The sequence below is a fragment of the Platichthys flesus genome, chromosome 1, assembly GCF_949316205.1.
Source record: "Platichthys flesus chromosome 1, fPlaFle2.1, whole genome shotgun sequence".
Lineage (NCBI taxonomy): Eukaryota > Metazoa > Chordata > Actinopteri > Pleuronectiformes > Pleuronectidae > Platichthys > Platichthys flesus.
In genome coordinates this window covers 17,064,349-17,087,590 of record NC_084945.1, presented here as the reverse complement: position 1 = coordinate 17,087,590, position 23,242 = coordinate 17,064,349, and the positions used below count along the sequence as shown (strand labels likewise).

The following is a 23,242-nucleotide window of genomic DNA, read 5'->3' as shown; positions in this document are numbered from 1 at the left end:
GTTGTATAGGAAATAAACTCTTTAAGTCAATAAAGTTTCTGTTTTCAACTAACACAGCACCGAGAACAGCTCCTACCTTCAGTACAATCAAGCTGCGCTAAATTTCACACTCAAATATCAATCCCTTAAATATCCTTGATTTGGCAAAATACAGAATTATTCCCTAAGAAAAAAAAAAGTCTGCCCACAAGGCCTGTTGAGTACGAGTGTGTCCAAACGTTACTGTAAGGAGCCTCTTTAACAACAGTCAGTATTTACACATTTATTAATGCACAGTGCAGAGCATCAACAGTTTCAGAAGAAGCAGAATTGCATTTAAATGTGACGGGGCTCATACTCGTGCAGAAGAGGAATATTCAACCCAATGTTTTCGTCAGAGTTTTCCGTACGAATATTAGTAGACGAAAACACACTTGGTGAACCAAATATATTGGGAATCCAAAATTTTATATTTAATTGCTTAACTTTTACATTGTTATCAAGGATGTGTCCAGTTGAAACACACAAACAGAACAGAGCCCAAAATGTAGACTCTTAAATGTAAATTTTTGATTGAACAAAGAACGTGAACAACCAACACAAATTAACAATTGCAAATGCTCAAAAATAATAATTTCAAACAGTAACATGTTTAAATATAGATTTGAATGGCCAAAAACATTTTTATTTTAGAATACTTTAAAATGGCAAAGCAAATTGTAGTTTCTGCTATCAGTCTTTTAGTGCTAATGAATTTAAGAAATGGTCAGCCTATTGTACCACCTGACACTTTTCTTCCCATTTCCATTTTGGTCGAATGCGTCTGAATTTTTAGAATGAAAACAAAAATTCTGTCTAACAGGACAAGGTGTCCTGTTTGCTCAAACAGTCGAGGAGCATCATTCCCTTTAGGTTTGGCCTTTTTCTAAAACAAGACTACACAGCAGCAGGACCTGGATCAGATTCAAAATTTAAGAGCAGCCAAATTGTGACAGCTGATTTACAATAGATTATTATGTCTCATGTTAAAATTATCTACCAGATTAAAACTCACTTTACAATATTTATGAATGTAGGACTACGCTGGAGCCAGATCAGATTAATTTAAATGTACATGCTTTTTGGATCAAACACAAAAACCAGACTGATTGATATGAACAGTGTTGAGGAACTTAAATCTCAGTAAATACTCTGATAGGAATGTGGGGCTGACAGACCTGAACACAACTTTGTGTAACTAGGAGATAGAGCAGACAAGTACTAAAAATGCAATGTAGAAAACTTTTTAAAAATGCATGCATAAAAATGCATAAAATAAGAACAGCAATACTCCCGGTCAGACCGCCTCTCTTCCACTTAGCGATTTTTACATTTTCTTTACAGTTTTATGTACAATGAGGGATGTGATCCAACAATCTGAAAACAGCTGGAAATAAATGGAACAGGGTCAAAACACAGAACAAAGAAACTTTCAAAAAAGGTCCAAAAGTCCTTTTTCTTAAAAAAATTAAGGAAAGAGGAAGGAAAAAAAGTAAAAGGTGACTAGTTCACATCCCTGCACAACAGCCCTTAGAGCAGTCCACTTGTAGAGGTCAACATTTGGATGACACTTCTACGTATCTTTAAAAAAAATCCATGTAAAAGAGACTGGGTTGGGGAGATGTTAAAAGAAAAGAACGACAGGTCCTACGTCGTCTTGCGGAAACCTTTAAGGATGGGGTAGATGCTTTCAAACGCTTCGTAGATCTCTCCTCTCACCTTGGCACCTAAACAAAAAACATATATATATATATGTTATAACTGCAATAAGTAATTATACCATGTTACATGCATCTTCTCATATCATGTTTTAAGTGCTATTTTCTTGAAACGCTCGAGCAACAAGGACATTTCTCCCTTAAATCTTTAGTGCCATCTGGTGGAGAAATTGTTTGTACCCTAAAAAGGGATAGTTCACAGTAAAGGGAGTAACCAGTTACTTCGATTGTATTGGATTTGACTGCAACACTGTTTACCCCTTTACTCCAAAAGGGTTTTGTGGACTTAAACACTTCATCCACTCAGCATAGTGGTGAGTATTTTCTGTCAACCATCCCTTTAATCCTAGTTTGACATTAGTGTACTGTCAATTATTAGTAATTATATAACATGTACATTGATGCCAATATCTCTGCAATGATTTAATATGACGAGCTCTCGTTCTGATCTACAGCTAATAGTGAGTGAAGTGGAGCGGGTTTTACCTGTGAGTACAACTTTCCCAGAAACAAAGATGAGCAGGACAATTCTGGGTTTGATCATCCTGTAAATCAGCCCAGGAAACAGCTCCGGCTCGTAACTACAACAGACAAGTCACTTTGTTTAGACGTAAAACATGGAAGAAAAAAAACACAGGAAGTCTGCATCATTTGCATCTGTATTTAGCCTGTAGACGTTATACTAAATGTCTAGAAGTTACCTGCTGAACTGTTGATGTGTGAGGACCAATCCCTCTAGTCGGATGGGGAACTTCACATCGCAGCTGCCCACCATGTTCTGAATTTTGAAGTCCAAGAACTTGGCAGGAAAACCGAGCTTCTGCACCACACGGGCATACTTTCTGGCTGCTAATCTCGACATCTCCTCACTGGAGAGAAGGTGAGTTGATGAGAAGCAGATTAGAGAGAAAAATGAGGGAGAAACCTTGATTATATAGTTTAGTAGTGAGGTGAAGAAAGGCAAGGCTTGCATGTCTTCTATCGCAGTCTTAGTGAAAATCTTTATTGTGCCTAGAACACTACTGTGAACATCTGGCATTTCATTGAGAACATGCACATGGAATGTGGAACAAGCTACATTCTGACCTCTTGGCTCCAGTGCAAACCATCTTCCCAGAGCTGAAGATGAGGGCAGTGGTTCTGGGTTCTCGTATTCTCATGATGACGGCAGCAAAACGCTAAAAGAAAGCAAGAGAATGAAATATTACTATTACTGAAAGACTTCTTCCCATTGTAGCTGTGTGGGATGTTAAGTATAAATATGTCCAGTATATACATAATGGCAGATCGGGGAATCATCTAACCAACTTTAAGCCCCAGATATGGAAGCTAGAACAAATCCATGACAGTTTGGAACTGTTGAGTAAAATATGAATGTGTTTCAGTCTCACCTTTGGGTTGTACTCTGCGTTCCTGGCTCTCAGGGCGATGGTCTTCAAGTCGAGTTTACAGCCCAGATTTACAGTGGATACGATGTTTCTGATAGTAGACAGAGTGAGAAAAGTACAGAGAACCGTTAAGTCACTATGTCAGAAGTATCCAGTTGTGTGGCAGTGTTGTTAAGTTGGGAAATAAAAAAATATCTGTATATAAACTTTGTAAAAAAATTGCAATTGCCCAAGAACACCCACAGAAAGTGTAATGTAAAATAAAATGTCAATCATGACAATTTCATTGGCTATTAAACGTACTGTAGCTGTGGTACGATTCCAGAGCTCTCTGAGGCAGGTGTGGACGGTGTGATGGGGGTCATGGGAGTCAGCGGGGTGTTGTAGAGCGGGGTGTTCCCTGGTAGCGCTGTGGTGGTCGTACCAGCTACTGTCTGGGAATGGAAGAGCTGAGGCGTCTGCCCTGACGTACCCGGAAGGCCTAGAGAGCAAATTAAGTTATTAGTTGTAATATGAAGTGGTGATAAAGTTTCACTATATCGAAGACTGAAATTATAAATGTTAAGGTTAATTTCTAAGAATAAATGTGAAAGACAGCAGTTCCAGGGATATGAGGTTATGATCTATCATCATAAGCATGGCAGAGGACAGACAGGGATTTGACAGTGGTGTGATGTACCTGTGTTGGCCTGCTGTGCCTGCTGTTGTTGCGCCTGTTGTTGCTGCCTCTGATGTTCCTCGAGTATAGACAGACTGTTGGTGTTCGTGACTGGTTGAGGCGTCAGGCCTGAGCCATAAGGCATCATGGGACTGAAGATTGGCATGCTCGGCGTCATGGCCCCCTGTACAAAAAGTCAAACAACATAAAGTTGTGATTTAGCAGAAGAACCACATTATTAACAAATTACACTGAAAAATATTGCAAGTCACTATTTTTTCTTCTTCTTTACATTAAATCACGTGAAAGTCAAAATGACTGTACATCTACTTTGCGTAGTGAAAGTAATGGCAGTAAATTTACCTACAGCATGTTAACAGTATGTAGGAGACGTGGTAACAGAAATAAGCCACAATTCAGAAGCTGTAGGATGAGAGCATAGTAGAATCAGGACCAAGCTGGTACGTTGAAGTCTCAGCATTATCCTGTTCAGACATGGTAATAACATCCACCCTGAGAAATCCCAAAACCAGTGGTCAGCTCAGAGAACGCTGTGTTCACACCCGACATTAAAATTGTGTCCCGATTGTGCTTCATGTGCCTACTTGCTTTGGGGTTTCAACATTCCCACTCCATAATTTAACAAAAACATATTCAAACATATTCGTAATTTGTGTTCACAAAGAACACATTTCATTACAGTTTGGTCAAGGTTATTGTTCTTCTTGCGCAGTGAAGACAGATTTCACCAATTTAAGAAAAGTATCAATAGTTATGCGTCAGTGTTGATATAGTGGTAGTTGCAGCAAACAAATCGATGGTTGTTTGATTATTATTAATTGTATTTTGGGTATGTAGGTGGACGAGTTTGTATATACATATATGTATGTATATATATTATATTCTATTCAATATAGAGTACAGATAAAACTACATATTTATAGATATATAGGGAGCTAATTAAGCACTTGATCATTAATGTAAAATAACTGTCTTTTAACTGCTATAATGCTACCTTGTTATTGTTTTTACTGTCACTATTTTTACAATGTTAAGTGCGTTCGAGTTAATTTTAAAAGCACTATACAAATAAAAATATTATTATTAATTAATGACTTATGGAGAATGGGTGAGATTAAATAAGTTGGTACTACAGCAGGTTAGAGGACATCAGCTTAGTACATGGGCCAGAACACCTTTAGGTTCACACAGCTAAACAATGAGGTCACATGTATTCCACACCACCTCCGAATGGGGTGTAGGTGATGAGATCTCAGGACACATTTGGGTGAATTCAGATTTGTTCTTCATGTTGACCACCTGTGATCATATCACTCAAGGGGGATGTTGATGCCAGGTCTGTGTGGAGGCTATGACATGGATCGCATCCTGACATCACGCTCACTCCACTGGCTTCCTGTTTGTCACAGGATCGATTTTTATTGTTGTTTGTTAACTTTTAGATCTCTTACTGGACTGGCGCAGCCTTACCTGGCTGAACTCCTTCATGTTCAGCCTCCAGTTAGAGAGCTGGGGTCAGCCACTCAGCTGCTCCTGGACTTAAAACGAGGCTCATAACCAGAGGCCATCAGCCTTTGCAGTAGTAGCCTCTTATGCAACAGCTTACCACCAAATATTAGATCTGCCCCCTCACTATTACACGACAAATCATTGGTAAAAACACATCTCTTCTCCTTGGCCTTATTTTCGATTTGAGATCGTTTTTTATCCCAGCAGATGTAGTCTATTTAGCTTTATCTTAGTTTATTTAATTGGTATTGTATGTAATGCGTGTTGCTGATTGCTTGTTTTAACTTTTACTTTGGTCAACCAAGTTGTTTTCAAAATGTGCTATATAAATAAACTGGACATGTGCCGGTCAGCTTCAAGTCAGGTGAGGTGGCCCACCTGACCCCGCGCTGAGGACGAGCACCTGTTGCTGAATGGGCCGTGTGTTCCTACCTGAGGGGAGGCCAGACCCGGGAAGGCTGGTATACTGTTGTTCTGGTCCATCTTGTCAGCTCCTCACGTCGGACACCGCCACCAGGAGCAGGCAGGGACACCTCTTCACAGCAGTGGCCTCAGAGCTCCGCAGTAAACACAAACAACCGGGGGGGGGGGACTCCACTGTAACACCCTCGTGTTGTATGTCCTCTGACAGCGAGAACGCGTCTGGAATCAAACCGGTAAGAACAGGTTTAAAGACAAACGCGTATTGATCACCGTGCACCATGAAAGCTGAGTGAGTAACTGTCAAATGACACGAAGCCGCTGTGGCGCCAACACACATTTAGCTTTAACGTCTGTTTGCGTTGCATTAGCATGTTAGTTCCGACCCCCTCGGCATGATGTCTCGTGCAGAGGATTAGAGTGAAAAACACGGGTGATGATTTTGTCTCCACCTAAAACCTGAGCAGTGTCTCAGCAGGATGTCTGGACACCTCCAAATTGCACCACATCAACACAGTGGCTAGGTGGGGTTAGCCGCACTGCTAATGTTAGCTACACCGGCTAACATGGAAGACATACGTCCAACGCGCTGCGGCCTCAATAGAAGCGGCGGCGTTGTGAGTTGACGCCAGATTGCAATAACTCACAGTGCGGTGGGAGGAAACTTCCAGTCGCCCTCTCGCAGTTGAAACCAGCAGAGAAACTGTTTTAATTCAGCTCCGGGCTCGTGTCATCCTCAGTTAACTTCTTCTTCGGCGCTCAAGAAAAGCGCTTCTTCTCTTCTTCTTCTTCTTCGTTGGCTGCTGCTGCCCCCGGAAGCGGAAACCTTATTTTTTCCGCTGTGTCACAGTTCACGCAGAGCAGACAGAGCGAAGATGGCGTCGCTGAGTGACAAGTCGGTTTGGGACGAGGTGGAAGATGGCATCGGGGAAGAAGTTCTGAAAATGTCCACGGAGGAGATCGTACAGCGAACTCGGCTCCTGGAAAGCGAGATCAAGATCATGAAGAGCGAGGTGCTGCGGGTGACCCACGAGCTGCAGGCCATGAAGGACAAGATCAAGGAAAACACGGAGAAGATAAAGGTGAACAAAACGCTGCCGTACCTGGTATCGAACGTCATCGAGCTGCTGGATGTGGACCCCAACGACCAGGAGGAGGACGGGGCCAACGTGGACCTGGACTCCCAGAGGAAAGGAAAGTGCGCCGTCATCAAAACTTCGACACGGCAGACCTACTTCCTGCCGGTGATCGGGCTGGTGGACGCCGAGAAGCTGAAGCCCGGGGACCTGGTGGGTGTCAACAAAGACTCTTACCTGATCCTGGAGACCCTACCTACCGAGTACGACTCCAGGGTGAAGGCCATGGAGGTGGACGAGCGCCCCACAGAGCAGTACAGCGACATAGGAGGGCTGGACAAGCAGATCCAGGAGCTGGTGGAGGCCATAGTCTTGCCCATGAACCACAAGGAGAAGTTTGAAAACCTGGGCATCCAGCCACCCAAGGGGGTCCTGATGTATGGGCCACCTGGCACAGGGAAGACCCTCCTGGCCAGGGCCTGCGCCGCTCAGACCAAGGCCACCTTCCTGAAGCTGGCCGGTCCACAGCTGGTCCAGATGTTCATCGGAGATGGAGCCAAGCTGGTGAGAGACGCCTTTGCCCTGGCCAAAGAGAAGGCTCCATCCATCATCTTCATCGACGAGCTGGACGCCATCGGAACCAAAAGGTTTGACAGCGAGAAGGCGGGAGACAGAGAGGTGCAGAGGACCATGCTGGAGCTGCTCAACCAGCTGGATGGCTTTCAGCCCAACATGCAGGTCAAGGTGAGGATTGTGCCATGAAAACCTCAGAAACACATGTTTTTATTATGATACACAGTCTGTATATGACTGTGGATCACACTGAACTCCAGGGAAGACAAACTTGTTCTGTATGATAAGATGGAATTCTATCAAATAATTCTCATCAAATTTCACAGATCACTCAGAAATCGAATCTAATCTAATTGGACACTAAATAAATAACCCTAAATCAATTATTCAACCATTAAATAGGGGTAGAGTTAAGTACAAATAAAAAAAGTACAAAGATTTGCATGTTTTATCAAGCTACACATCAAAATTGTCATACTGTTAAGAGTAAATACACTAGGACTAAATCCAGAATATCCCCAAATGAATATATTTACACAATATGATTACTACAGTAATATTGTGCATATTTTCCAGGTGATTGCGGCCACCAACCGAGTGGACATCTTGGACCCTGCTCTGCTCCGTTCAGGTCGTCTCGACAGGAAGATCGAGTTCCCCATGCCCAACGAAGAGGCCAGAGCTCGCATCATGCAGATTCACTCCCGCAAGATGAACGTCAGTCCGGACGTCAACTACGAGGAGCTGGCTCGCTGCACCGACGACTTCAACGGAGCCCAGTGCAAAGCGGTGTGTGTGGAGGCTGGTATGATCGCGCTGCGTCGTGGAGCCACAGAGCTGAACCACGAGGATTACATGGAGGGAATCCTGGAGGTCCAGGCCAAGAAGAAGGCCAATCTCCAGTACTACGCCTGAGGACACTGCTCTTGTCATTTTTATGTTTTTGAGAGAGTGTTGATTGTCAAATATATGCTGTGTAAACACTTGAGTTAATAAAAAGAAGTAAAATGTCTGTAGAGTTGTTGTGTTTCTTTCTGCTAAACGAGGAGGGTTGAGTCCTGGTTTCATGAGGAGCAGATACATCTCACAGCTGCTGTGGGTTTTATTTCTCAATATATCATATTTAGTCAAGTCAATTAAATAAATCCCACAGTTCTTATTTTTAGTGACATTTCCTCAGTTCATTGTATTTCTATCTCTGGAATCGTTTGTGAGAAGTATTGGCTGCATTACTTATCTGTCAACTCAATTCTTAACCAGTGTCCTGTTAACAGGTCGCGACATGAAAGTCTCGATCATAAACACTGCAATGGAGTCAACCCAAAATAAGACAATCCCAGAGGCACTGGCCCTTTGAATTTTGCCACAGGTAGGGAAAACACCAAGATGTTCTCTACCTATGGCTTAATACATTTGTTTGTTATATTATATTTCCCTCCTTTGACTTTTTTAATCCTACTTTGAAACAATTTATGAGTTAGTTCAACCTGAGAGTGATAAGTATTTGTTTAGATTATTAAGTATTTTATCTCACATTGTAATCGATTGTCCTCACACAAGCTTCTTCTACTTACAATTCTGGAGACCCTTCAATAAATATTAAATCTACCCTCACTTAAATATTAAGTCAGTCTGAAGTGATAGTCAACAGTGCCCATCATGCTACTGGTTGATTACAAACTTTAAGAATTGAAAGGAAATTGACTTTTCACATTGACAAGTCAATTTCCTGCTTCTTCTCTGATGTACTTCTGTATTTTTGGCATAGCCTCGTGAGGGGAATGGTGGAGACTGCACTGGATGGTGTCTAATGCCATAATTTAAAATTGTTTAAGGACCCAACCGATAGTTGTCACTAGGAATAGGAAGGACATTGAACTGTTGCAACACCTTGGGTTGTAAGTCTTGTCAAACCTTTTCTGTGATCAGAAGTGTGTCTTAACTCACAGTGTCAATTTAAGAAAAAACATCTGATAACCAAGTTTAAGTTAAAATATTATAGGATTTATCAGATCTGTTGATCAAGAATTTTGTTCTGCTTTATAAAATGTAAAACATGTCAATCTATACTTCATAGGATAAGACCATGAAAAGTAGAGTACTACAAATGAAAGCAGAAATGCTACCAATCACAAAAAGTACTTATCTACGGCTTTTTATTTTCATTGTTAGTACGGGTGCTTAACACCTTGTCCTTAATGTATAACACAGTTATGTGCTTTATCCCGCTGTTGTGAGTGATTTTCATTTCCTATGATCTTTTGGCTTATACAGATGTGAACAATGCAGTAAAAACAGCAGCAGACTTTCAGTTCTTTACATTTATTAACAATGTAAAAAGAATAGCAGAGTATGTGTCTTTCCAAACCCTAATGAAAAATCAAGACAGAGGCAGAGTCAAGGGAACAGTGGGTGAAGAACCTGCTTCTCAGAACTGAAGTGCTGATCTAAAAATCAGGTTGCCAAGCCAATAAAAGCAAGGATGTCATGAAGCCTCACGAGAGGCCAAACCAACTTTTGAATCAGAACTCATGTTCGAAGAAACAGGATCTAAAAAAGGGGCCAAACCAACCGATGGTGGAAAGAACAGACTAAAGAAGAAAGCAGAGGCAGATGGAAAAATCATTTTAACTCCTCAATCTTTCCTCAGAGGTATTGTCTGCTCCTTAATGCCCTCCTTCGTAACGATGCAGATCCGAAGGGCGTCTCCGGTGTAGACATCCCTCTCCGCAGCCGAGATGAAGACATCTTTGACCAGCTGCACAGCCTTTTCCTGAGTCAGAGGAACATGCTCCACACCCTCCATGTTCTTAAAACCAATCTGGGGGAAGATTGTGTTAGAGCGAATGAGACATGAATGTACTCTGTCCACTATGAAGAAACTTCAGAACACTGCACATTTGATTTTCTGCATATTTAATGGCAGAAAGCTTGAGATTATGAGAAATATGTGTATTTTATCTACCTGGTTGTCAAGCAGCGGCTGTAGCATGGCACTCGCAGATCCTCCAGCCTTGTAGGTGTCTCTCTGATAAGAGCCCACTGGGTCAAAACTGTACACGGCTCCCTTTCCTACATTACAAATAATAAATGTTACAAATAAAAACAGTTGTTACAAGAACACAGTGAAAGCTTTGCAGTGTCCAACTTAGATACAGATTTAATTCAACCTAAATGTGTCATACAATGAGAAAAAATATTAGCAAATGACAAAGTTGACATTTCCTGTCCCCTGCAATCACAGCAGATTATATCCCCACGAATGTCAAATAATGAATTTATGGGAACGTCTTACTGGCTGTATTTAAATGCCTACCATGCTCATCCAGTCCTCCAATGATGTTGTATACGTAGTAGGGGAAGAACCTCCTGCCATACAGAATGGTAGACAACATGGCTGCGATGGCTCCGGATGTCATTGTCTTGTTGTTTGAGTGTTTGTATGTCTGGGGGAGGAGAGAAAACATTGGTTCAGGTGTTAGTCACAAGTCTCCTTGTAGGAGTGCAGAAAGTAATTCAGCAACAATTCAGAAGAAGTAACAAACCAAGATGAAGTCCCTATTGAATAATTGTAATTGGTGGGGACTAGTGGGAGGTGCATGTGCAATGAAGAACCACCCTGCTGAACAAATATCAAAAATGACCACAGCTCACCTTTAGTCTGGCATCAATGATTTTGGTCAGGGTCAGGCAGTCTCCATGGAAACCGCTGCAGCCGATGACAGTTGTGTCGGTCCTGTAACGTGAGAAACCCACAGTCAAAGTCAGAGCCGCATCAGTTACTCATAGTGACTGTTGAGTGGATTCATCATCACATAAGCAACTCCAGTCAGAGGAAAAACTACACTTCCCATCTAACAGAAGTAGTGGAGCTGCAGTGACTTGAACAAATAGAGGAGGAGCCATTAGAGATCAAATAGAGATGACAAGGTGATTATTATTGTTGATTCCCTTCACTGACAGTATGGGGAGGAGACGGTGACACTTACAGCTTGTAGCATTTTGGTGAGTCCCGACTGTGGATTGAGTAGCCTTCACTCAGCCGAGTGTCTGAGGCTACGATGGCGAAGTCCTCCCCGGCAACAGCCAGAACAGTTCTGAAAATGAAAACGGATTAGTTTATCTTATAAAGCACGTCAAAACACACGCAAGTCCACTGATGTCTGTGGCACACCAACGCTAAAGCTAAAGCTACTGGTTCGAAACTGAAACTGCGGCACTAGTCAAATAATATTTCATAAAGCGAACATGTACTCTGTAATATAAAGTGATACATGAAGATAAATATCCACCTAACCACGTGCGCTGATAAATGCAGCTCTGTTCACAAAGTATTAATTTAGTTCAGCTTTGTTTGTTTCCGTTTGCTACGCTGCTAGCTCGTTAGCACAGTGCAGTACATGCAAGCTAGCAGACAGCTAGCCGTGGAAGATTAGACTCACCCTCCGTTGAAAGAGTACGGTGAGAAGCGCTGCTCTACGGGACCACTGTAATGATACTCCTTCATTTTGCCCGATTCTCCAAACGACTGTGATGAAATCATCTTTGTTACAGGAGGAACACAATCCTCTCTCACGCTTCTTTCTGTTAAAGTCGCTGTATCACTGCACTATGGCACCGTCTTCTTTTACTGTCCGCTAACACGACTATACAGCCAGTCTCTGTGCCAGAGCGCCCCCATAGGCTGTTTTCATGTACAGCAGGTAAGGCAGGCGTGCCAGAATGTGATCGGACGACACACAGGGCTGCTCGTCTATGTATATATAATATACATGTAATATATATGTATTTAACAATGTCCGGATGGGTTATCTACATGTAATATATATATGTATATTATATATGGTGCTGCTCAGTGGAAAATTGACTTTTATTAGTTGTATAGCCACCTGGATACTTTAACTGGTAAAAGCATTGGATTGGATCAAGTTAGGACATGACTTGAAATAATGCAAAGTCATATGGATGATTGCAAATAGACCATTGCTTTAAATCTAATAGTCCTTCTTTAGTGGTCTTGGACAAGTTATTGTCTGATTTGGGGAGTATGGAGCGGAGAGAGGAAAAGCTTGGGGGGGTAATACTATACTTCAAATATATGATGCAATATCAACATTATAATAGTAGTAATAAACCAATATGATAATACTGTTGCTATCACCATTAAAACAATAAATAATGGTTATTTGTCATGTATTTATTATTATGTACCATATATTATAATAATAACCATTACATTCATTAACATACATCGCTAGAGTGGTGAATTGTGAGCAAGACCAGGTAACCAAAAATATTAGACAGACTAGCAAACCCATGAAATGACAACAATTCGACTTAATAACTCACAGATTAATGAATCTTTTTTAAAGTTGCTTTTATTGAAAAAAAAAACACTTCTCAATTCAGTGACTATGACAATATTAGCAACAAATATTCCTCAAACAACCTGCTCATTGCAGGATAACACAAAAAAGATAAACATGATAAAAAAAAACAACATATAAGGTGTTTGCAAAACCATCAGTTGAAAGATTGTAATTGCGAGATGCCAGTTCTACCATGGCTGTATTATCACAATGAGTGGTTACATTATCAACAGTGAAGGGTTGAGATATATTTGTTCTGATAAACAAAACTCACATATAAATACCTGAAAACAGCTGCAGCCATCATGAGGTCACACAGCCAGTGTCCGTTACATTTCATCACGACACCTCACAAGCACCATGTCATCATATGTAAGACAAGACTGTGTTTAAATAGAACGGCTCTTTACTGGCCTGACTCATTAATTCAAGTTTATGAGACACAAAATGTATTGATCAGCAATCTCTTGATAACCGTGTTTGTTTCAGTAGTACAGAATCAAAATCACCATTTGCTCGACTGAAACAATTGCCCATGAGTTTGTTTCTGCAGGAATGTTAAGAAACTACAGGATTCATTGGTTTAATGGACACATTGATGCCGTTAATGGTTAGGAGTTAACATGATGTAGTGCAGCACATCTGGATGGTAACTGTCTGAGGTTCAGTCAGTCTCTAACATTTCAGAGCAGAGGTGCTATGCTAAATTCATGCTATCTTAATGCCTAATCTAGGTTTTTAGAGCTATAATCACAAACATGTCACTTTGTCTTGAAGATGGGAAATAAGAATTCAAATCTATCTTCATGCCCCTTTTTTTTTTTAAGAGTAACAGCAGGTGAGGATCTTATGCACGATTGTTGGTATTCGACAGGAGGGCGACAATTTTGTTTATTTCTGGATCCTGGTTTTTTTATAATTCTCCAAGCTTTTGACATTAATGATGAGGATTCAGGCTTTTAAAATGTTCCGGCCTCTGTAAATGACTGAAATAATGACAGTTCATTTGTGTGGAATTTGGTCAAGGTTTTTGTGGTTCATGGTGATGAAGATCATTTTTGAGCTGACTTTGACTTCTTAGGTGTTTTGGCTCCTCCCTTCTTCTTGGGTGTGGTAATAGATTTGCTGCACACTTCACAAACCCAAAGACCTGAGGACACAGAGAGAGACTGAATCAATAACCATGAAAAAATAATTAGAAATACAAAAAAAAGTATCTAAATTAATCATGCGAGAACAGGTCTGTTTTCTTCTCTCTCCTGTGCTTCTTTCAGATACACACTTAACTTCAACATTCTCCTAAAATTATCCAGAGGGGATGTATGTGACAACACAAAGGTCTCAGTCGTTTGCTCTGGACACTCTCTGGAGTTTATCTTGCCCGTCCCCCCAAGTAAAATGCCCATGTGAGAATAAAGCAGGATATTATCCGGAGAATTCACAGCTAGTGGGTGGGTGTGTTGAAGAAGTTTCTAAAACATGTAATTTCCATTGCAAAATGTATAGGTTATATCCTGCCTGCAGGATGCTCTGCCCAGATGCCACCTCTCACCTGAATGTTGTGGTCATTCTGTTGTAAACATTTTGGACTCTGTTGTCTGAACAATTGGATCTAGACATTTTATAGAGTTTATGCCTACAATTTGCTTTGTTGTATTTGTTGTCCAGTCACCAAGTGGGAAGTCAATCAAGACTTTTCACTAATGCAAGTCATATAAGTGGTTGTGTATCTGTTTTCCCACAGAGCCGCCCCTTCACACTTCATGTACTAGTATGTACTGTATGTGCTTCCACTCACCGTTGGGAATGGAGTCCATGCCCACGCAGAACGTGTGGTAACCTCGATCACATTTGTCACAGAACATCATCTCGTCCTCGTGGTGCGGCTGCTGGCACACAGTGCAGGTCTTACACTCCATACACTGCCAACGGTACGTCTGGATCTCACTCACCAGCCCCGTGCTCATGTCCAGGCAGGATGGGTGGCCTAAAGTTTATGCACACAGAGAAACGTGCACAGAAACAAACATGCATGCACAGACCCGGAGACAGGCACATAACCAAGGACATACATAAATACACAACACATGCACAGACATACAGGGAAACAAACACAAAGACAAAAAGAACAGGCATGTGAACAGGTCCACCCACCCACATACACACACATGAATACACCACCTTGTTGCTTGAGAAGAGCTCAATATCAATTATTATTAATAAGCTGAAATTTCACAGAATTTACACAAAAAAGTATACACCACATGTGATTCTAAACATGAACAGAGTTAATTCATTCTAATGATGTTTAACACATTTGATAGAATTACTAAAAAAATAACAGTGTCCTTTAAATGAAGTGTATGAACTTACCACTGTTATCACATTGGGAGCAGTGAATGAGAGCCTCTGGTTTGCCTCTCCTGTTGGCCTCTTTACCCTTCTGGCAAATGCCACATATAGCATTGGGAATGACCTTAGGCTGCAAGGGCAGAATAATGCTATAAAAACCAATCATACATGCATTTCCTGTATTCATGGACAATAATGAAGTTCAACAAATGATAAACATCTAGAAAAATAAAACAGGAGGACCTCTTTTCAATGGTTTAACTTGATTTATACACTCTATACACAAACTGAATCAAAGCTGCCGTCCAACTAAGATTGGTGACACTGAATCTACAGATTAAAATAGATCTCAGACCTTCTTGCACTATTGCAGCATCTAAAATCTAAGGAGGATTTATTTTAACTGTGGTCAAGTGGTGTCATGGAGAATCCTGCAGTGCTATTTTTTTCAAGAAAAACATGATTTGTTTGTCGAACACAAGCAACACTTCTGCCTCCTCTATGAGTTTGCCAACTTTATTTCCCTTCTTTACCTGCGCTGTACAAATATGGACATTGAAAGTGTCGCCCTTAATAAAACAAACATCTTTAGGAGTTGACAGAGGACAGGAATGCAAGAACCAGAGTGGAAATGTGAGGAGGCTATGGGATACTTAAACTTTCTAACACTTCATTATTCACCTGTGTGACACCCTAATTGAATGTCTTAAACACAGAAGCCACAGAAATCTTAGTTCAAAGGCTAAAAATATGAATTTTACTGCACAACATTAACAACTGAGGAGTAAGAATTTATATTTTAAGTCAACAAAATGTGTGTGTTCTTTGTTCCTTAGTTTATTCAAACTTGAAGAGCATGAAAAACATCAAAATAAGAATGTGTCATTATTACTATTAGGAGACAAATTCTGAACTCATCAAACTAAATATACTTTTTTTCCCCATGTTATTCCAGGTTTAATCATGTGTTGTAGCCTGCATCCGCTCTAGTTACTTCTAACATCTCAGGAGATGGTGAGACATCCATCATTAAAATCCCCCCTGATCACAAACAAACAGCCAAGAGAACAAAACTACAGGACACAGTTATGATGGAATCCAAGAAACAAAATGAAGAACTAAACAGAGAAAAGACAGCAGCAGGAAAAGGAAGTAAGAAAAAGGAAAAGCTGGACAGAAACCCCTGAACTGCTCATGGGGAGTTTAATACATATCCATGTTATTTATTTATATGTATTCTCCAGGACTCATTCTCCTTAAAAGCAGAGTTGTTCATAGATTTGACCTGGCTGTGTTACTGAAATCTATACATTTCTAACTATGTGTTTGTGGGCAAATTAAATGTTGACATTACTAGTAGTGACAGGTCAACATTAAGTTCTGCTTTACGCCTGTCGAACACAGTCTTTACAGTCAGTCCTTAGTGGAAACATCCAAATGAGCAATTCATGAGGTTGAATCCAGCTAGTTTAAATAAGTTTTATTCTACATTAAAGGGATAGTTCACAGATAAATGTCATTTCACACATTATCTACTCACCACTATGCAGATGGAGGGGTGGCCAAACTGTCCGAGTCCACAAAACACTTTTGGAGTATCATGGGTAAACAGTGTTGCAGCCAAATCCAATACAACTGAAGTATCATAATATAACAACAGAAAACAACATACTGCTTGTGTGGTATCAGAGGACATCAGAGGACATTTAGGCTGGAAACATTGTGTAAATGAAGCTGTATCAAGTCGAATATGAAGGTCGGAGTTTCCGGACACTTGGATGACACCACAAGAGCAGTATGGAGGCATGTTATGTTGTTTTCTGTTGTTTTATCACGTTTGAGAAATTGATCACCAGCACTTCAATTGTATTGGATTTGGCTCCAACGCTTGTTCCCCTCCAAAAGTGTTTTGTGGACTCAAACACTCCGTCCACTCCTCCATCTGCATATTGGTGAGTAGATAATGAGTAAGTTTACATTTTGCAGTGAACTGTCCCTGTAACTAAATTTGGACAAGAAAGACATACTGTATATAGGCACATAAAGGAAAATGTTAACCAAGATGTGAAATATTAAACAGCGAGGCAGATAAAGTAGAAACTCTAGGGGCTGATCACACAGTGATCTCAGCCACAGCTGGATTCCAATGCAATTTAATGTCTCTGCTGTCAAGTGATTTCTAAAAATTAGTTGATACGTTAACGTGTTAGCTCTGCCATACAACTTCTACAGTCCTGTTTGGACTGAACGCACAGTATCCACTGAAATCGAACTCTGCTCAGCCTCACAACTTGTGTATGTAATCATGGTCCTTGAATCTGATCAATCGGACCAACAAAATCTAACACATAATTTCCTTCTGAGGATCAAACCAGCCCCACAAATTATTGTAGGAATAATGCAGTCAATGGCACAAACACTGCCAGTCAGTATAATCTGCTGCAGTAGTAATTTAATTAATTTCATATTAATGTATGAAACTGTGTCACAGTAAAGAAAATCTATCCGTGGATAAGCTACAGACAGACCACAGTCGCAGCTTAATAGCAACTCAAATCATTAACATATTGTGGTAATGGTGCGACATAGACTTATCATATATGTAACATGCAACATGTATGACATTGGAGAAAAACACTGCTGAAGAGGCAATCAGTCAATCTAATTTGTTCATTTTAAGTAATTGTTTTTATTCATGAACTGTTTTTGAAACACCACACTACTCAAAAAGCCTTGTGAGTTTTCGCCAATGAACCACTGCAAATACTGATGATGGAACCAGACCAGAGCGAAGTAACGTTAATCAGCATCATTGACCATAGGCTTTTCTGTCATATGTAGGGTTTGTGGAGAAATAGAAGTCAATGAAATCTACAGCTGAAGGCGGCCTGCAACATTCCAACTCTACTAGAATTTATTTATTTCTAATTCAATTATTAACATACCACACAGCTGAGCCAAACTCATCTGGACACCCAAATCCCACTTTTTTATGAATTATTATTAATAATAAAATATGTATGGTGATAAACCAGCACATTCTATGTGTTGTTTTTCTTCTCCAAGATTGAGGATCGTAAAATAAACAAAAAACAAAGTGCATAGCACAATGGGCTGTTGGAAGTGAGTGGTAGACTCATATATAATACTGTTTGCCCATCTATAGTGCCTCAAATTTCAAGAAAAAAAAGAAAAGAAATCAAGACATTCATTTCAAATGACTACCAAAGATATGTCATGACTGGGTGTTGAACACTAATGTGGGGCTTGTCCAGTGGACTCCAGATCCAGACAGATAGCATGCAGACTACTTGTAGCTCAGCAACAGTGTGAACACAGTCAGTAAGTCCTCATCTCTCCAGGACAGTTAACACCCATGTCAAACAGTTGTCTGATGCTTATTAAAAGATTAACAGTACAACATATGGTGTATAAACAAAGTATATTATTATACCAATACACACTTTTAACATTAAGGTTAGGTGCATTCTACACTCTAGATATAAATGTCAAAACTCTCTAGTGTTAACATCAACTACTTTAAAAGCAACCACAAAACGTATGTGGTTTATATTTTCTATATCAGAGTGACAAAAAGACTTTTCAAAAATGAAAAAGAAAAACTAGCAGCCAAAACATCCACTCACTTGTCTTCGAAGTATCTTTTTTTGACAAGTGAGGACAGACAAGAGGTATATTGAAGACACTTAAAAAGGAAAAACTTTTAAAGTTCAAATTTGTCTTCGTTGAAAAACCCAAAAAGTGAAAGTGCAGTGAAGAAGAAACAACTGTTCCTTTAAAATGTTCTTATTGCTCACAGTCTGGTACGAAGAGAAAAAAAACCACCAAGTGGCAATCATGAAAACAAAAACTGAAGACAGGACCCCAGGTGTATGTCTGTATATGTGTTTGTGTGTGTGTCACGTGAACCAGGTTGTATCAGCTGAAAAGCTGACAAACTGTCGAAGTCGGAGAAAGAAAGTGAAGAAAGCTAGGGAGGGGTGGCGGGATGGATGGAGTAAGGGAGTGGTGGTAGTAGTAGAAAGAGGAGGAGGGGGTAGAAAAGTGCTGCTGCTGTTGTTGGAGAAGAGTTCAGGTGGTTTTGTCCTCTACCTTGTACCCTGGGGTGGCTTTGTGGGAGGCTGAGTGGCGCAGGTTGCCATCTTTGCCTGGGGTGGATGTCCTGTCTTTGGCCTTGGCCTTGTGTCCGCCTCCCTCCTGGCTCTCCACGTCTGATGTGTTACCTGAAGAACTGTCCTGTAGGGGAGCAGAAGAGGGGGAGAATGGGTTTTAGATTCATGTGCACAACCATATGATGTGTAGAGCACATGCTTCCACCAAGGCCCAACAGTCCTTTTATGAAATCTGACCCCTGATTCAGATCCAAAATTGGGTTCATCCCTGACCCATATCCTTCAAACTAGTTTTTGGCTAATCCTGCTAATAACTAACAAACACATAGGAAATCATGAGCTCCTTGGTGGAGGTAACTTTAGTTGAGGTAAATGACAGATGAATGATCTGACACCCAGTTCCAGTAGCAAATGTCTCACAGATGAGTTCTTCTTTTTCTCATCTTTTCCATCCTCTGCGTCGTCCGAGTCGGGCTCGGAGTCCAGTGCTGGGAGGTCTGGATCCAGTGGAGGTTCAAACAGAGCTGTATTCAGCGGCAGATATCGCAGCTCATTGGGAGAATACCTGTAATACAAAACACAAGGATGAATCAGGGAAGAACTTTCAGCAAAAGCAATAGCAGTCTATTTCACTTTCAGGAAAGATGGCTATTCGTTTTGAGATGGTTGAATAAAAAAGTGGCCAACTGTAGGCAAAGCATTCATTTAAGTGTGTAATGTACCTTTTGTAGTAATCTTGGAACTGTCCTGGTATAAGAGCCACAGGGTAGGGCCCCGTCTTGGTCAGCTCTGGAGCCAGCACCTTGAACCTTCCTTGAGGCACCTGGATGATCTGAGTAAAGACACATTACACACAATGAATCTCTCATGTAAAAACAGCCATTTCTGCATTGTTGGCTCTTTGACCAATCTCTGCAAAACCACAAATCATCCATATCCCCCGTGGGACTTACATGTGTCTGGAGGTCAAAGTAAGCTCTCCTCTCTTCCATACGCTCCCTGTTGAAGTTAATGTTGAACTCTGCAGCTTTTTTCGCTGCCTTCTTTATGTACTCAGGAACCTTACTGGCCTCCACCTTCTGAGGATTCTGCTGCTGCATTTGCTATAAAAAGACAACAGAGGATACTTAATAGTTTGTGTTTTATTTTTTACAATGCTTTAATGAAAAGTAGGCTACCACATTAATCTATTGCCCTTCGGTCTACAGGATATTTTCCGTTGTTTGTGTACTTACAGAGTACTCTTTAGCTATTCTTTGTCTCTCTCTCTCCTGTAGAATGACTGAATACTCTCCGTGTTTGGCTGGATACTCCTTTATCATCAGATCTATCACCTCGTCACTCCGCAGAGCTGTCAGACCTGGAAAAAACAAAAGTTCAGTTTTTGTGTACATATAACTACATCATTTTTTGTATTCATACAAGGTCTCTGTGACCTTTGACCACTTAGACATAATCACTATACCTTTGAAATCAAATAAATTCCATCCAGCACTCTTTAGATATCAAATCAAGATGCCAAAAACATGTTATTTGAGGGCCCACCATGACAATGACCTTCAAAATCAAATCAATGAGTCAAAGTGATTGTACTAGATGTGATGAAATTCCCTACAGGCAGTCCTAATACATGAAAGTCACCTGGACATGAGGTCACTCTGACCTTTTGATCTTGGACCACCAAAATGTAATCAGTTCATCCTTTTTACCAAATTTGAATAAAAGGACAAACGGACAATCAACCCGAAAACATAATGCCTATGGCCACTGGCTGTCACTGGTGCCAAGGAATAAAAAATCAACAAACACATGCTCAAGCTACTACTGAGAGTCGAACACGTGGACAAGGTTTCCTCACATACTGCAAGTATTTTGCTAGCAGCTAGTTCACTTTCACTACAGTTCGGAAGTTTGATTCCTACCCAGGGTACACTGTGTTTCAGTGATGACATTCTGTTCACGCAGGTAAAGCTTCTCTTTGTGGGACAAGTCTCTCCTCTCCATATCTGCACAGGGATAAAAGCATAGTATCATTACAACAGTATGACAGTAGACAAAACGTGACCACAGACTGGCTTCTCGATTAATAATAAAACTAGTCTTCCCGTTCACAGGGCCTGAACTAATACATATTACAACATTTGTCCTACGATTTTACCTTAATATCATAATCTATAGAAATCAAATAAACTTGATAGTTTGGGATCAGCAAAAAAAAATCAAAATATAAATTACTATTTTAACTTTCATATTGACAATTCTTACCAGGATATTTTCTCTTGAATGAGGTGACTCCCAGATATTCGCTGACCTGCTCCTGAAGCATGTAATATTCTCCCATGTCATCTGACGGCCATTTGTACTCTGTCAGATTCTCTGCTGGGAAATATGTCGGCCTGGAAGGAGAGGTTAGCGAAAAAACATCTCATTTAAAATCAAGTACAAGCTTGTTTTATTCATAAATATATATATATATATATATATATATATATATATATATATATATATATATATAAATATTCACATTAATCCATGCATTTATACAGCACTTCTCAATCATCATCCACTTATAAGATGATGTGGTCAGCCAGGACAAATTTGTGGTTTCAATATCTTGCCCTTCACTGTGATGTTTCTTGCCAAGATTCGAGAAAACCTACCCGAGGTCTTGGCTGGAGGTGTCGCAGCTTCTGGAGCTGTCCCCTGAACCCATCCTCCGTCTTTTGGGAGGTTGGCTTCCATCATTGGACTCTTCTTCTGTTACCTCCCCCTGCAGATGAAAAGAAAAACAAGATATTAACTTTAAAAATGATATTGATAAATGATATGATAATTTGATGTTAACGGCATGTTGGCATATGCTTATATGAAATTAATTCTTAAGAAAAAAACAGTTCTGGATCCGGACACATTGAACATTTCTAGAATGCACATCTGTACCATCAAAGTCTTCTTCAGCTGCAGAGACAGCGGAAAACATATTTATCACTCAGCTATTCTTAATTTATGTGGTAAAATTGACCCTGAAGGCTTTTATTTGGTTAGTTCAGGTCCAATCTTTAAAATGGCCTCTTTTAAAATAAAATGAGGCTAACTTTATATATTATTATGCAAGAGACTGATTATTTTTCACTAATTTTGCATTAATTAAAAATCCTTTTGTTGATAGGTTGGTGTGGTGGGAAGTAACTTTCTTATTCAGCATCTGTGATTGATTGCAAAACATGAACTACACGTTTGTGTCAAACCAAAACAAGTATGAGCTTATGTTGCACAGTTGTTAGAGTTGTGACTGACAGGAGGACACAGTGAAGTGCAGTCACTGTCCAACTACTCGCAAAACCTGCTGCTATTCCAGACATGAACGTTTCAAACGGAACACGAGTTTCTGAATATAAAACAGTAGAAAAAGCTAAACCATCCCAGTAAACAGTGTCCATTCACTCCTAATGAAAACAAAGGCGAGACGCTAACAACGTCTGTCAATCATGGCCGCTGTTGGCCAGTTAGCTGTTAGCCAGTTAGCACGCATAGCCCCGGGAACGTAGCTGTGTGTGGTTCGTGTGTTTACGGAGAATACACGTCACCTTTATGGATTGTGCTCCGGGAGTGGCGGGGTTGCTGTCGCAGGGCGGCCTGATGGGAAGTACAGCAGCCATATTTAGTAGGATACAGGCTGCTAACAAGCTAGCTCTAAAGCCGTTTCTTCCTTCACTTCTTCTTGTGAAGATCAGTGGCTAACGTTTAGCGACACAGGCGCCGCCCGGTGGACTGGAGGGTTGGAATTGTCTAGATATGTGTTTATTCTAAATATATTCAGAATGTTCTTTGGTCATTTCAATATTATCTTTAAACAAGTATAGCCTCAAATAATTAAAGAAATTTTCTGCAATATAAAGTTTCTAAATACCTAAATCTCGTTCAACAGCGGCCTTTTTGAGACATCACAATGTTCGGGCTTTTATTTTGAAAACGGCAAAGCACCTACGGTAAGTCGGAGGGGCAAA

At 40.5% G+C, this 23,242-nt stretch overlaps 4 protein-coding genes across 4 annotated transcripts; 1 reads left to right on the top strand and 3 right to left on the bottom strand.

The window, feature by feature from the left end:
- Window positions 1-247: 247 nt before the first annotated feature.
- On the bottom strand, window positions 248-6,520 carry tbp (TATA box binding protein). The gene is made up of 9 exons (XM_062387120.1): window positions 6,380-6,520; window positions 5,745-5,954; window positions 3,804-3,966; window positions 3,428-3,605; window positions 3,128-3,215; window positions 2,823-2,914; window positions 2,438-2,605; window positions 2,223-2,317; window positions 248-1,745 (listed from the first exon to the last, which is right to left on the bottom strand). The coding sequence occupies exons 2-9, from the start codon at window positions 5,793-5,795 to the stop codon at window positions 1,666-1,668; spliced, it is 915 nt and encodes a 304-aa protein (XP_062243104.1). The 5' UTR covers window positions 5,796-5,954; window positions 6,380-6,520; the 3' UTR covers window positions 248-1,665.
- Window positions 6,521-6,571: 51 nt separating this feature from the next.
- On the top strand, window positions 6,572-8,393 carry psmc3 (proteasome 26S subunit, ATPase 3). The gene is made up of 2 exons (XM_062387087.1): window positions 6,572-7,552; window positions 7,958-8,393. Exons 1-2 carry the CDS (start codon window positions 6,608-6,610, stop codon window positions 8,294-8,296), a joined length of 1,284 nt encoding a protein of 427 aa, XP_062243071.1. The 5' UTR covers window positions 6,572-6,607; the 3' UTR covers window positions 8,297-8,393.
- Window positions 8,394-9,687: 1,294 nt separating this feature from the next.
- On the bottom strand, window positions 9,688-12,024 carry psmb1 (proteasome 20S subunit beta 1). The gene is made up of 6 exons (XM_062387076.1): window positions 11,824-12,024; window positions 11,371-11,478; window positions 11,036-11,117; window positions 10,698-10,827; window positions 10,347-10,453; window positions 9,688-10,202 (listed from the first exon to the last, which is right to left on the bottom strand). The coding sequence occupies exons 1-6, from the start codon at window positions 11,922-11,924 to the stop codon at window positions 10,017-10,019; spliced, it is 714 nt and encodes a 237-aa protein (XP_062243060.1). The 5' UTR covers window positions 11,925-12,024; the 3' UTR covers window positions 9,688-10,016.
- Window positions 12,025-12,741: 717 nt separating this feature from the next.
- On the bottom strand, window positions 12,742-22,965 carry phf10 (PHD finger protein 10). Its single transcript, XM_062387064.1, has 12 exons — window positions 22,823-22,965; window positions 21,896-22,005; window positions 21,501-21,631; window positions 21,158-21,241; window positions 20,471-20,595; window positions 20,189-20,338; window positions 19,958-20,067; window positions 19,656-19,800; window positions 19,216-19,359; window positions 15,124-15,232; window positions 14,549-14,737; window positions 12,742-13,900 (listed from the first exon to the last, which is right to left on the bottom strand). The coding sequence occupies exons 1-12, from the start codon at window positions 22,892-22,894 to the stop codon at window positions 13,803-13,805; spliced, it is 1,467 nt and encodes a 488-aa protein (XP_062243048.1). The 5' UTR covers window positions 22,895-22,965; the 3' UTR covers window positions 12,742-13,802.
- Between the last annotated feature and the right edge of the window lie 277 nt (window positions 22,966-23,242).

Bases quoted from the DNA above. Each gene is read 5' to 3' on its own strand.
- psmc3 (XM_062387087.1), top strand. From the start codon at position 6,608: ATGGCGTCGCTGAGTGACAAGTCGGTTTGGGACGAGGTGGAAGATGGC. The intron at 7,553-7,957 runs GTGAGGATTGTG...CATATTTTCCAG, and splicing joins AGCCCAACATGCAGGTCAAG to GTGATTGCGGCCACCAACCG.
- phf10 (XM_062387064.1), bottom strand. From the start codon at position 22,894: ATGGCTGCTGTACTTCCCATCAGGCCGCCCTGCGACAGCAACCCCGCC. The intron at 21,632-21,895 runs GTAGGTTTTCTC...CTCTCCTTCCAG, and splicing joins ACCTCCAGCCAAGACCTCGG to GCCGACATATTTCCCAGCAG. The intron at 20,339-20,470 runs GTAAGTACACAA...GTCTTTTTATAG, and splicing joins GAATAGCTAAAGAGTACTCT to CAAATGCAGCAGCAGAATCC.
- psmb1 (XM_062387076.1), bottom strand. From the start codon at position 11,924: ATGATTTCATCACAGTCGTTTGGAGAATCGGGCAAAATGAAGGAGTAT. The intron at 11,118-11,370 runs GTAAGTGTCACC...CTCACGTTACAG, and splicing joins TCACCAAAATGCTACAAGCT to GACCGACACAACTGTCATCG. The intron at 10,203-10,346 runs GTAGATAAAATA...ATCTTCCCCCAG, and splicing joins AGCCGCTGCTTGACAACCAG to ATTGGTTTTAAGAACATGGA.
- tbp (XM_062387120.1), bottom strand. From the start codon at position 5,795: ATGGACCAGAACAACAGTATACCAGCCTTCCCGGGTCTGGCCTCCCCT. The intron at 2,915-3,127 runs GTGAGACTGAAA...GCTTTCTTTTAG, and splicing joins ACGCAGAGTACAACCCAAAG to CGTTTTGCTGCCGTCATCAT. The intron at 2,318-2,437 runs GTAACTTCTAGA...TGTCTGTTGTAG, and splicing joins ACACATCAACAGTTCAGCAG to TTACGAGCCGGAGCTGTTTC.